Source organism: Tachypleus tridentatus, chromosome 7 (genome assembly GCF_004210375.1).
Source record: "Tachypleus tridentatus isolate NWPU-2018 chromosome 7, ASM421037v1, whole genome shotgun sequence".
NCBI lineage: Eukaryota > Metazoa > Arthropoda > Merostomata > Xiphosura > Limulidae > Tachypleus > Tachypleus tridentatus.
The window spans coordinates 49,453,438-49,468,373 of NC_134831.1; the positions used below are offsets into that span (position 1 = coordinate 49,453,438).

The 14,936-nt window shown below is 34.2% G+C and overlaps 1 protein-coding gene across 9 annotated transcripts in view; it reads right to left on the reverse strand.

Moving 5' to 3' along the window:
* LOC143255618 (forkhead box protein P1-like) overlaps nucleotides 1-14,936 on the reverse strand; it is a 155,301-nt gene that overhangs the window by 11,530 nt on the left and 128,835 nt on the right. For all 9 annotated transcript variants that reach the window (XM_076511533.1, XM_076511541.1, XM_076511535.1 and 6 more), the window contains exons 8-9: nucleotides 8,802-8,876; nucleotides 360-436 (exon numbers count right to left, since the gene is read on the reverse strand). In XM_076511533.1, the coding sequence (XP_076367648.1) occupies nucleotides 360-436; nucleotides 8,802-8,876 (152 nt within the window). The remainder of the gene's footprint in view (nucleotides 1-359; nucleotides 437-8,801; nucleotides 8,877-14,936) is intronic.

Below are 14,936 nucleotides of genomic sequence, written 5' to 3' on the forward strand. Positions count from 1 at the left end.
ATTTTGTTTCCAATTTGAGTATTCTTCAACTGACTTATTTAAAATCACATTTTAAGCAAAATGGTGTAAATATAGAATAATAGTTTAGAAAATATGCAAGTACAGAGTATTGTAAAATGTGAAAATAAACAAGTATTAATTCACTGTGATGGATTAAACACATTTTGCATCTAACAAAATAAGTGTATTATCTAAGTCATGTAACTACTATCTATGATCTATGCATTAATTATTTACAGAGAAATGAATTCCTCATTTTATAGCAGAATCATATTATTTGTTAGAAATTTAATGGAAGTAAGTTAACACAAACCAGATGTTTTATAAATATGTGTATACACTTGGTGAAATCTACTGACCTGTCGAATCAAGGAAGCATATGTAAAAGGTGGTCTTACTTCAGCATTCTTGTAAAATTCTCTATTCCTCTGAATTTCTGATACATGGAAAAATTATTAACTAAAAGTATAATTGTTTCAAAAATGTTAGGTTAATATTTGGCACATTTTTAATCATATTTTGATAATCTTCCATAGAAAACACTTTATGTATGTTTTTTATTAAAAATAATTTTTTTTTGTATATATACAATATTATTGGAATTTTAAATAAACTCTGATTTGAGCTGTTTTAACTAACTTGGTCCTCAGTAACTTTATTTGTTTAATAGACATCTTCATTACTGAAAGGTTTAATTGACAGTATAAAGATTTTTATTATGTCTATATTATTATAGAATTGGGAAATAGTTAGATATGCTATACCAGAAATACCTGAAAAGATGCAAGTCTTATTCATAAAATATATGAAGCTAGAGCATCATTTTGTTATTGTAAATTGTTGTTCAGGAAAGTTCATCACTGCTGTTTAAAGAACATACTTTGTCTAACAGACTACTGATGATTCTATTAAACCGTTTTTTTAGTAAATTTCTGTAATGGAATTGAATATTTTGTTCACTAACTAGATAACAAACAGTTGCAAACGACTTATAATATGGAAATTTTTATCATGTCTACCACAGCTATCCTGAAATAAGTGCATTTTTCAACTTGATCTGACCTTGATCATTCTATAGGAAATGTTAAAATTGACCTGAATCAAATAGATATTAATATATTGTAGTAAGAAGGAATATTGATAGATTAAAACTATTCAAACATCAGAGCCAGACCCAGAATTTTAACAGAACTCAACATTCAATATTCAAGCCTATCTCTCTATCAGTTTTTGTAGTATGTGTTTGAGGACTGAGGAGATGGTGATGCCACTACTTTTCTTGAAGGTGTTGATAAAAGTTAGTCTGAGAATTGTAGATTAGTAATATTTCTATAATGGGAAAAATCCAAGAGAGTCAGATAAAATAATTGAAGTATGTCATAAGGGAAAGTCAACATGGATTTACAAAGGGAGCAATTTTGTCTTGCTACTCTATTAACTTTTTTCAAAAGTGTTACTTGTTGCAGAAGGAAGGGGTGTGTAATTGATGGATTTAGACTTTCAAATAACTTTTAATAAGAAAATACATAAAAGATTAACAAAAAGGTATGTTGATAGGGCTTAAAAAGGTACTAGTTAATTGGATTTTAGAGTGGTTAGATCAAAGAGATTAAATCTGGACCTTTGTTAGTAGTGAAGTGTCTTAAGAGTGAATGTGTGAACCTTTGCTGTATTTGTTTTTTATTCAAATTAATGATATTAAAAAGGGTATCACTAGTAAAGGTCATTTCTAGTTATAGTGAGGATTTTGAGGCTTAGATTAATTGGTAAGTTGTACAAACATTTAGTAAGTGACCTTCAGTAATAGTAAATGTTAGGCAATTCACTTGGGTTATCATGAACCAAGATAGAGATTCATAATAATGATCGTCTATTTGTTCATTTTGTTATTATTATTTAATATTGTTCTGCCAGCCTACAACAAACAATGGCTGTGGGTATTGTAATAATACCTGGGAAATATTACTAAATGCAGTTTTTAAATTTAGTTGATTATCTAGCAAATAACAGTGGCTATATAACCGTTGACACTCAATTATTTTAATGCAGTCTGTGCTTTATATGAAGCCTTATTAACTGCTACATGACATGCACACATATAGCTGAGTGTTGGCCATGGATGTATATTTATATTTATATGACAGGCATGATATATGTATAAACCATAGCGAATATTAACTTACTGTTGCAACTGTGTTGATGTCGTGCATCATTTGTTTATATTTAAGGTCCTGCTCTTTCAAAATGATGCTGCTAAAATGTTTAGTTTATAGCACTACCTGATCGATTTCAACCACGTTACACAAACATCTATGTTGTTTACACAACATAATTTAAGTCACAATTAAAAATACAGCATCAAGATCAGCTTTGAGCATTAAATCAATAACCATGGTGGAGCACCAAATTATAACCACAATTGCATATTTTATAGATAATACAGATATAGTAGCATTCCTTGAAGCTAATTATAGAGAGTGGTAAGAATCTCGCAAGCAGAAGATAGGGCAGAAATTATGTAGCTATATGTTTTATTTGTTTATTTGAAGTTATGCACAAAGCTGAAAAATGGACTATCTTAACTTTCCCTACCAGTTTCTTGCACTGTGAGTTTGCAGACATACTGCTTTGTCATTGCAGAGGGGGCAATACTTTATTTATAAAATATTCAGTTTCTGATAAAGTATGCAGTAAATGGCCTACCAGAGTTTATGGTCGTAACAGTTGAAAAGACTCATAGAGGTATTTCAACTAAATTTCATCAGAAGTATAGGGTGAAAAGGTATATCAATATAATAAATTCATAATTGTTAATTAACATATTTTCAACGTTGTAGAGTGCACAGAATGTCATTATAAAAGGAAGCCTGGTTAGCTGCAGCAAAACTGTGACCATCCTAACCTGGCTAGCAGATAGAAGAAGATGGTTGGTTTGTTGGTTATTTCTCGTTTATTGATACAAAGCAACTGGACTATCTCACCAAAAAACTAGTAAAAACACGTAAAAGCAAAAAAACATATTTAAAAACACAAGTAAGGTGGACAGTGTCACCATTGCCAATGACACTGTTCAGTGTCAGGAATAAACCAGTGGAAAAAAAAAAGTGTCTAAAATGGTGCTGTCATTCAGAGTCGTAACAAGTTGCACTAGTTCTAGATAAAAAAAGATGATTTAGAAAAAACTGTGATCACTGTGTAGCCTTGTCAGAACAACTTCCTCATTCTGATCCTTCCAAAAATTCTGCAGCCAAAGACCAACAGCAGGTTTGATCTGGAAAAGCTTGTTATCAGGTTGCTTACTCCATGTCGGCTGTCAAATGGTGCAAAAGCCGAGTCTTGAATACAGAACCATAGTCAATATATATGACAGGCATTGCAGTAATAGTACCAGAGCAGACAGAATTAGCTGCAGTGTCAGCGAGCTTGTTTCTGCAAATATCGATGTGGACTGGTAGGTAGAAAAACTGGATAGAAACAGAAAATAAAAAAAAAGGGCTAGTATATTTTGAATATCGACAAAAATAGGGTGAGAGAGAACATGGAGCAATTATAGAACCAGCAGAAATCTAAGAGAGTCGGTATAAATAGTACAGTACTGCATAGCTTTTACATGATCCAGGGCAAGAAAAATAGCATACAACTTGGCTGTGAACCCACAAACTGTAAAGGGGATTATGTGTGCAACCACCAAACCACCCCAAACCATGGCAGATACCATAGAGTCATTTGATTTTGAACCATCCGTATAAATTGGAATTGAAGGATAGTTTAAAAGATATTCAGCAAATAGAAGACTGTACTTCCAGCCAAGAGTATCTGTCTTTCTCAGATGACTCAAAGGAAGGTCACAGATTGGGATGGTAATATGCAATGGTGGGATGGGCTGACCAGTGGAGACAGCAATGTCATCCAAGGACAGACCCAATTTAAATAACTGCACTTGGACAAGAAGAAAAAAGGACGAATGGTATACCATCTATTATAAAAATACATAGCCTACTGAGGAAGGAAGGCACAACCACAGGTGGAATGTTGTGGCAAGTATCAAAGTTTTGAAGTACAGAGTAAATAAAGTTGCAAGCAATAAAGGTCAAGAGGAGGTTCATGAGACTCGGTATAGAAATTCAGAACTGAAGAATAGTGAAAAGCCCCTACAGAGCCAGAATTTCGAGGTCCTAAAAGAGCCACAGACCAGAGATTCATAGTCAAGTTTGAATTGAATGAGGGCACGATAGATCATTAGCATAGAATATTGACTCACTCCTCAAGAGTTAGAAAAGAAGACACAGAAGATGTTCAGTGCCCTTATACACTTGACAAGCAGCTGCTTGATGTGTGGAATAAAGGTAATCTTACGATTGAACATAAGCCCCATAAGCTTTACCTTAGGGACAACAGGAAGAACAATATCACTGAAACAGTGTTGAATATCATGATGAATACCCCTTTGGCGACAAAAGTCCATAAAAACGGTTTTAGAGAAAAAAAAAAGGTAAAATCATTTGCTGTGGTCCACTTCAACAAGTGATTGAGGATGACCTGAAGCTGCTGTTCAATAAACCTAATGACACGAAATGTAGAAGTCGTTGACATAGAACCCATATGCAATGGTAAGAGAAAGTTGTACAGCCATAGCATTAATCTTCAGATTAAAAGGTGTGACACTCAAAACACAACCAAGTTCCTGTGGAAAAGAATTGGAAAGTGTCGAGCCAACATGAAATTGTAATTGACAGTCCATTAAAAAGTTGTTGATAAAAGTGGGTAAATGGCCAAGCAAACCATGTGAGTGGAGATCTTGCAAAATGCCGTACCTTCACACAGTATGGTAAGCCTTATCAAGATCAAAGAATATAGAAAAAAGATGGTGTTACTTGAGAAAGACTTCTCTGATCGACGTTTCAAATGAAGCACTATCGTTGGAACCTATACTGGATGGTCGAGAAGAGGTTGTTTGATTCGAGGAACCAGACAAGACGAACATTAGCAATCATTTCTAAGATCTCACAGAAACAGCTCGTAAAAGAAATTGGACAATAGTTTGAAGGAATCTTATGTAAAGGGAGAAAAAAATCCCAAAGTCAAGCACCAGGAAAAACATTCTCCTGCCAGATATAGTTATAAACCACTAGAAGAATGGCCCAAGAAGCAGGAGAGAGATGGTGCAGCATACCACAGTGAAACTCATCGGGTCTAGCTAATGTACTGCCAAACCAATGAAAATTAAGCTTGAGTTCCATCAGGATTAAAAGGGAGGTTATAGTCATAGAAACAATCGGACCAAAAGGTGGGAAATAAAACAGAAATGCTAAATGCACGAGAAAAGCTTTTGGATAGTATGATCAAAATGGGGAGGAAAATATACTGTGCATTGACCTTCTGACCATTGTCCCATAAAAATTTGGAACTGGTGATAAACGAGATACTAGTTGTGAACTTAATACAAGATTCCATCTAGCTTTATGTCTTTCTTACCTACCGAGGATGGCAACAGGTCTGCTGAAAAGCAATGTGAAGTAAAAGTGTGGGATACATACAAAAGGTATCCCAGGTCCGTTTTTGAGTCATCCGTGCCATTTGGCAGACAGGACTCCACCACGGACGAGGATACCGTGGAAAACGTGTCTAGGTTTTAAGAATACATTAAACAGCTGCCACTGCTACCTCGCAGTCATCTGTCAATGCCATACAGACAAAGGTAGAATCAAGTTTTGAAAGAGTAGAGAAAGAGGGACAACTTACCTGTTCCAACTATCGACCACAGCCAGTTTCTCTCAAAATGACAGGAAATTATTACTGCTCCGTAGGTCAATGTATACCTTCCAAGAAAAGTGAAGAGGAGCAGATAGAGTGATCAACAGCAGTAAAAGACTGACTGAAAATAAAAATAAGAAGCACTACTAAAGAGAGAAAAGTTGTGATCAAAGATCATAGTCTCGATGGAATGACCCCGTCAATTAATATCAGCACTACCCAAGAGGGGTAATGTCCATTAAAGTCCCCCAGAATTAAAAAGGGAGATGACAACTGTTCACGGAAAACAATAAGGTGTGATTGATCATATGTCTCTTCAGGAGGCAGGAAGAGAGAACAAATACTGATGGTACGATTCAAGGAAACACAGATGGCGACTGCCTTCAAGCGTGTATCGGGTGACAAAGACAGGGCAGGCACGTGCTAGTCGACGTGCCAAAAAATGACTGCATCGACAGGATTCATAAACGTGTCCTTTACGAAACGACATACATGATTATAGCTCTCAATCAATGCCTTATTGTCATCCAGATTAGAATGGAAACCTAGACAGTTCCACTGTACCAATGTGGCCATTTTTATTTAGTTGAAGAGGAACTTAGTGGAGAACCTTTTATTTATGACCACGTTGTTTTTCATTATTATTTGACCTCCATAGATTCTACCCGGGATCGGGTGAACAGATCTCTGTCCGTATAGTTTGATTCCAGCGACTGAGGGGAAGAATGAATAATCATTCTACTTGTCGGGGCTGAAGGAAGTGGACTCGAGTAGCCACTGGAAGGAATGGTGTGAACAGAGACAGGAGTAGGCGTGGTCTTGTCAACACATTTATCCAAAGAGGGCAAATTACTCTGCACATGGTTTAAGAACAACTCTGTTGGAGACACAGAAAGATCTGTCTGCTCTTCTAATGAAGAAGTGGAAGGTGTTGCAGAAGCATATGTCCGAGGTGGAGGTGGAGACAATAAATTCCGAGCCTCGGGGTGAGAAATGTTGTGCACTGTTTTCAAATGCTGTACCTCTTTCTCCTCCACCAACCTAGAACAAGAACGATAGCAAGAGGGGAGACAGCCACTACAATCAACACAGTAAGGGCCCACTTCGCACTTGTAGGCATCATGGTCTTTACCACTGTAACGAACACAGGTCAAAGAATATGTTTTTGAGTGACTTAACTGCTGAAACTGGAAATATCTGAGAGGGTTGGGAATATGTAGCCAGATCTCACAGTTAAGATAACCCACCTTGGAGTGGCAGGTAGACGTGGTGACTTGAACGTCAAAATTAGAACACTGGTAGGCAGTATTATTCTTTACTTGTGAGTGAAAGGAAACTCTTTGGGTGGTGAAACCAGCAAAAATCTCTGACTCGGGAATGTTCTTCAAATCCCTCTTAACAATAGCTCCTTATGAGAAATTCAAAGTAACAATGTGTATATTGCTAATAACCTACGAAAGCAAGACTATTCACTGTGTTTTAGGGTGGATGTTTCCATCAAGATGTTTCTAGAACGTAGTTTCTTGACTGACTTAGAAGAGTCAGCAAGCCCTTATAGTCCCTTTTGAATTAAAAGGGAAACATTAGCCCTAAATATTTGTTTTGACAAACAATGTAGTATGAAAAAATGAGATACAAATGTAGGAGAAGATGATGATTGCAGTTTGGAGTATTCAAGATCAATGAGCTGTTTTTATCATTTCATTTTATTTGGATTTGTAGAATCCATCCATAATAAAAAAAAGAAAGATTCGTTGCTCATTGACCCCATCTCTCTATGAAGGGACGTAATATAATGCAAAATAAGAACTCTGCAGCAGCACCAGAATTTCGTGAGCACTATACCCAACACAAATGTGAGACAGAACGTCCACAACACATTTGAAAACGTATAACACTGGTACTCAGTTGATCCTAGCCCAAATTGACCAGCCAATTAAACCTGGAGAGCCACTCCAAGGCCACCCGTCTACAGGAATTCATGGTCGCAGTTGTGTGTTGGGGTTGGAACCCTCAACCGCCACGTACGGCAAATACGTGGGTAGATTCCACAGGAAGTAAATTGGATATATAGAACCTTCACTGGGGGGTCCTCTCACCACATACAGGAACTCACCTTGAGGGAGAGGAAATGAAAGAGGCAGATTAATTAACAACCATAAGAAATATTAAAAATACATGTTCTATTATATTACAACACATTACAGAACTTGAAAACTTCATATGGCTGTCTACTGATGTGACTTTAAAATTTACAAATAGTATAAAGCCTGCAAATATATTAATAGAAGAAAACCCTCTGATTTCCTGAGGATGTTTCCTGAGTAATCCAAGAGGTGGCGATGGGTGGTGATGTCTAGCTGCCTTCTCTTTAGTCTTTCACAGCCAAATTAGGAACGGGTAGCGCAGATAGCTCCCGTGTAGCTTTGTGCGAAATTTTAAACAAACACACTCTTGAGAAAAAACAGATTCTGAGGTGATCTCATTGAAGTTTACAACATTATATCGGAAATTAATAGAATAAAAGCTTCTGATTTGTTGGGGTTATTTTCTGAAGAGAAAAGAAAGCAAATATAAAATTTCGAAAATACACTCTAGGCTCCATTTAAGCTAGTTTTATTTTTCTGTTAGAGTGCTTCATTAATGGAATGAATTGCTATTATTAGTAGAGAAAGCCAGCCCCTTAAAAAAGTTTACACGGATAACGATATTTTCTGAAAAAATAAATGCCAGGTTTAAATGTTTACATTTCTCAAACACGAAGCTGTACAAGAAGAGACTTGAAGGTTAAATGTTCTCTTTTGTCGTTATTTATGTTATTCAACTTACAGACATTTTCTGCCGGTTTAGATTAAGATCTCTATGAACTCAAAATTTATTCTTAGGTAATAATCATTACACTACTTTTTAATTGACAAATTGTGTAGAAATGCTAAGGTAGATTAAGAAAAATTGTATCACTGTTTTTGTTAATCCAATAAAACAGGAATATTATCAACAGCCACAACAACAAATATATATACAAATATAAATTATTTTGATAATACCTTCAGTAATATCTATGTTCGATCGTTCTGCAACACGTCGTCTCATCGGAGAATCGGACAGAGATACATCAAAACCTGGAAATAATAATATAAGGTAGGTACTTCCAAATGTTATAATAAAACTAAGATAAAAATTCGATAGGTAAAAAAAGATAGGGATAAAATTAACCTTGCTGTTAATAAATCTATTACAATAATATAAAATGATATTGATTTAACAGTTTCTGTTGTTGTGTTTTCTTTAATTATTAAGTAAAAACAAATAATCAGTAAAAGAACTATTGTCTACCTAAGAAACATCAATATTCATCAATAGACATTAAAACTATTAATACGTTAATCAAAAATGTTAAACAAAATAAAATAAAAATTATAATTAACAAAACAAAATATTCCTTCACAAGGTGTTCAACCACCAAATCTCGTCGGTGGTTTTCTTTGCCATGGTTTATGGTACAAAGATTCCAGATATGTCATCTTCTCTTGCTCTTTATTATAGTATATTGTCGTATTACAAAGTGGGATTTGTTCAGGTGAATAGTAGAAAAAATACTGGTGACAAGTTGGAACTGGTCCAGTAGGATAATTTACCACTGCAAGGTTGTTGTTTTTTTCCTGAAGCTGTCTCGACTTATACCTTAGGATTTTGATTTATCATTAACACATTCTTCTTTGAAGCTGTCTCAACGGGAATTTTGGACTCTTAAGAAGGTTGGCTTACCTCTTGATAGGTCTTCTCTAAAGCTTACCACTGGGAGAGTCTTCTCTGAAATTAAACAGATGATCCAAGACACAGGTCATCCAACGTGATTGTGTTTGCTTCAGTGAAAAAAATGATCAACTGCTTAATTTCAGAGAAGACTTTCCAATATATACTTAAATCCAGCAACAAGGGTTGTATAGCCATACTATGTTACTGCAATGAAATCCAAATATTTCAGCATTTACATCATAGATAATTTTCATCTTATCACTAGCTTATTTGAATGTTCCTTGGGTAAAATCATTTGTTACATCATTCCCTGTGTAAGATTTTACTGAGTGTTTATCCTCAGAAATTGAGTAGAGAAAGTCAACTGGCACTTTGGATTCTCCCGAAAAATCAGTGATGTTAGCGTATTGCTCGTAGCTTCATGTGTTGTTGATCGGTAAATTATGAAATATAATGAAAGAGCTTAATTCATGTTTTGTTCATTAACATAAATAAATAATTTATTTAATTCTCAAGTGCTCAGATGCTTCGATTCGAAACACCTGTCGTGTTTTATTATATTGCGAAAATTAACTACTGGATGAATTTTCTACAGATATTGTAGACTTTGAATCAAATATATTATTTTTATATGTAATAATAACCTAAGAGTTTTCGAAAGGTGTACCTTTCTTCTTCAGGGTCCAACTAATTTCCAATTTGCCCTTAAAGAAGAAAAGTCCACCTTTTTAAAATGCTCGGTTTATAAGGACTTATCATTTTGTATCAAGACTATTTGACTATTTTGAAATTCAAAAAGATTCCGTTTTGACACGTTATTTTTAGGAAACAATTAAAACTTATCACTTTTGTTTTAATTACTTATTTTTATGTCTTCCTACATTTTCTAAAATTTTCTTATAAAGTTTCTATTACAGAATGTTAAATTTTATGTTTGTTGTGACACAAAAAGCTTTTAAATGGAGTTTCACTATGTCTGTGATGGCTGATATACAATTAAAATAACATTTGTGGAGTACAAAATGATAAACAAGCTGCCATTCAAAAACCTGTTAATCAGAAGATCCACTTTATTATAACAAAAATAACTTTTGAACACACACAAGATGTATAAATACACACAAATATAACATTTAATTTTCCTTGATTTTATGTGACAGTTAAAGGAATTAATTAATCCTACTATAACTTTCTCCACAAGAATAACAAAAATCATTTGTTTTCATATTTTATCGTAACATCATAATTCAAATTAAAATACAAAATAATAAAGTAACATATTGAAAAGTTAAGCTTTTATCACTTCGTTCCGTACTCTACATGAACCCATAAGTATCTCAAGCCGTATTTTCTGGTCAAGAGAAAACAACTGAAAAAAAAGTATTTACTGATTACATTTTAGATCACTAACCTATGGCTCTTTGTAGCTAAAATATAGGTGATTTTAATAAGTCAGTTTATCCTTTCATATAAAGATTTTTTTGTGCAACAGATCAGAATGAAGTTCTTTTAATTATCTAGAAATTAAAAGCTAGGTTTTCTAGCTTTATAGTTAAAAAACAAATAAAAACCATAATCATAAAAAAATAAGTTGAAAATCTGACCGACTTTCGTTTTAAGGAGATTCGAGTGTCGTATTATGCTCAAATAGTAAGAAAATTTACAAACGATTCACAACATGCCAAAATCAGTTCAAAATGGAAATGTACAATTTAAAAAAAATCATATGCAAAATAATTATAAAAATTTTTATTGATCATATTTTTACTATTATTATTTCAGAATTATTTATAAAAATAAATACATGTTTATTTTCTATAATTGTTTTAATTCACGAGAACTAAAGTAGATAGTTGCATTTCTCCACCATTTTAACAGAAAATGAACGAAAGATTGTTCTCGTGCTTTTTTTTATACAATGAATATTACAAAATTTCTTGAAACAAAGCTTATCCAAATTTCTTCCCTGATCTGAGTGAAGCTATATAGACACTCGAAACATTTTAAACAAATTCTTTAACAAGCTTCTTTGCTAGAGTTTCTGCTTCCTAGATAGGTACAGTTTGTTTCTGGCCATTTGATGAAATACTTTTTATCATCATCATGATACCTTCACTCATACTGTTAATTTGTGGTAGAAAGATGTGCACATTAACAACAAATTTCTCAAGCGGGGCTGTTACACAGTACTGCTATAGCCATTCAAGTTAATTCATTCGTGGACCCTTTTCCCTCACGGTATAATTCATATACTTTTCACTAATTCTCTACGTATCTCTAGCACCAGACTCCACAGAAACATTATCTTACTTAATCCATTGTTTTCTTAACAGTATTCAACTTGTGGAAATAACGGAATGCTTCTGACTGTACTGACCGGAAAAACAAATGCAGATTTTTTTTTCTGTCCTCTGATATAATCCCATTTTCGACATTGTAGACACAACAAACTCACTGTACCCAGTATATCTTTTGGCCATATCAACAACTGTCTGCCACGAGGATCTTCCTATATAAAGTGTGATCTTATCTAATTTTTAGTGTTCTTCTTCTTGTCTTTCTTTCCACTGCTTCATTTCAAACACCTGTCTCCATCTTGAAGTTCAGTCCATATTCTATTTAATTTTTACCAAAATTTTTCACTCCTGATACCAGTGTTGAAACAATTTCTGTCATTGGGCAGGTTCTTATTATTATTCTGTAAAAATAATTTGAGAGAAGACACTTTTTCTTCAACTAAAACTAGTATATTAGCTATTTCAGTCATTGCCCATCACACATATGCGTAGCTTGTACTGTCAGTTGTTAAGAGAGCAACTGCTACATTGTTTTGTCATATTACTAGAGCTTTCGTTGCATTCCTTAATGTAGCTAACAGTAATAAAGAGATAAATTTAACTCACAAATATAACAAAAGTCACTTACTTGTTAAATTTTCTCTCTTATCTACTGCACAAATTTAAAACTCTCTAACTCGCATGGACAATACTGTAATAGACTCACTACCAAACTAACTAATTATCTAACCCATTGTTTGAATAGCTCTCCAGCCACAACTCTCTTTTGTTTATACACAATAACTACCTCCTCCAGCTTCTAAACATTCAAAATATATTTATACGTCATACATCATCCTTTCATCATGCCAAAAACTCTATCTAGCAAACAATACAAAATGTGTATTTTAAAATATTGAAAATATAGCTTACATCGATAAATATAGACATACTGATAAAAAATTAAATAAGGGGTTCCAGATATATTACTGTAAATAAAGGGTCAATGAAACCTGCTAATAATGAAAGATAAATTGTAACAATAGTTATATTGTAAACCCATAGACATCTCTAAGCCTTACTATAAATCAACTATAAACATTATAAAACATAAAATATATAAGGGTGTAACACTAAGGAAAGTTTTCCAAATTTAAAAAAATGAAGCGAAAATTATTCTAAATCATAAGTTGGACCAGGACTCGCTCAAAGTGCTCACTTATAAAACATAAACGACTTTATAGTGTAAATAAAAACAAACACTCGCTTATATTTGCAAAAAAAAATTCTACTTTGTTTGTTGGTTGGTTTTGAGACTTTATAGCGCAAAGCACCAAAGCTATATGTGCTATTCTAGTTTCTACGTATAGCTAAAGAATTGTTCAAATCTGCAAATAAAAATCTGACATATTCTGTTATATAAGTATTTAACGTATACAGAAATGCTAACTATTTCAAATGACTGAGCGTAATGATTATAGACAAAGCCCTTTTACAGTTTTAGTCCTTTTAGATTTGCCTGAAACAAGACAATCTGGTGAACGAGACCTCTTTTTTTTTTCCACCTTGTGAACGACCGCATTGGTGTTTTTATGCCGCTTAGATTTTTTGTTGTTTTTTTTAATTTCGCGCAAAGCTACTCGAGGGCTATCTGCGCTAGCCGTCCCTCATTTAGCAGTGTAAGACTAGAGGGAAGGCGGATAGTCATCACCACCCACCGCCAACTCTTGGGCTACTCTTTTACCAACGCATAGTGGGATTGACCATCATATATAACGCCCCCACGGCTAAAAGGGCGAGCATATTTGGCGCGGCGAGGATGCGAACTCGCGACCCTCAGGTTACGAGTCGCACGCCTTACACACTTGACCATGCCGCTTAGAAAACGAGAAATACCCATCTACGCGAGCGCTGATTGGCTGACAAGCACTGATGACGTAACTATGAATTACCCCTCGTACTCAGTATGGAGAAGCACCGCACTCAAACTATTGGTACACGTCGGAGATACAAATATTTTTTTTTTATTATTTCAAGCACAAACATGATTATCGCAAGTAACCATTTGGACTATGTCTTTTATTATCAAAATTTATTTGTATCTCACTAGAAATTTTCTTTTCACCTCTTTCAAGCCTTGAGGGAACAATTTATCACTTTATTGTATAGACCTATATAATATATAATAATTTGGGAGTTGCAACAAGTCGTGATATTGGTCTGTATGAGCGTATAGTCGTAATGTGTACACCAAAATCGTAATGATTACGCTTAAATCGTAACAGTTGGCATTTCTGCGTATACAAAGACAAAAGTATTTTTACAGATAACATTCAAAGTTTGTAATAAAAAAGAACTATACAGTTCTAGATCATAATCAGAGACATTATTAATTTTCAAGTGCGGAAATTTCGTGCTTTTCATGGAATTGTCCCTTCCAGACGAAGTGCACAAAATTTGTACTTCCTTACGTTGTTTATAGAGTAAAACTAAATAACTTCTCTATTAATCTCGTAGTAAAACAAAATTAAGTCTTAAAATTCATTCGGTGCATGTTTAGGTTTTGTTTGTTGTGAATTTTGCGCAAAGCTACACGAGGGTTATCTGCGATAAGCGTCCCTAATTTAACAGTGTAAGACTAGAGAGAAGACAGCTAGTCATCACCACCCACCGCCAACTTTTTCGCCACTCTTTTACCAACAAATAGTGGAACTGACTGACACTTTATAATGTCCCCATGGTTCAAAGGGCGAGCATGTTTGGTATGACAGGGATTCGAACTGGCCACCCTCAGGTAACGAGTCGAGTGTCTTAACCATCTGGCCATGTACAAAACCTCAAAATAGCAATTACAATTACAAAGTGTCAACATAAGCCATTGTTTGCGACTCTTTCAAGCCCAAAAAATGCTAATACTTAATTAGAATAATCATACTATGTTGAAAACGTTAATTACCGCTTACAACTGCACTACATAAGCAGCTGTACTACAACTATAATATCACAGATATATTTTTGTTTACGTTAACAATAATGCCTAACAATAAATTTGAAACATTTTAGGAAGTAAATAAGGACAAAGATTAGCGCAAGGTTTCAGAAATATAGTTGAAAAAATATATTGAACAAATTTAATGTTTTCTACAC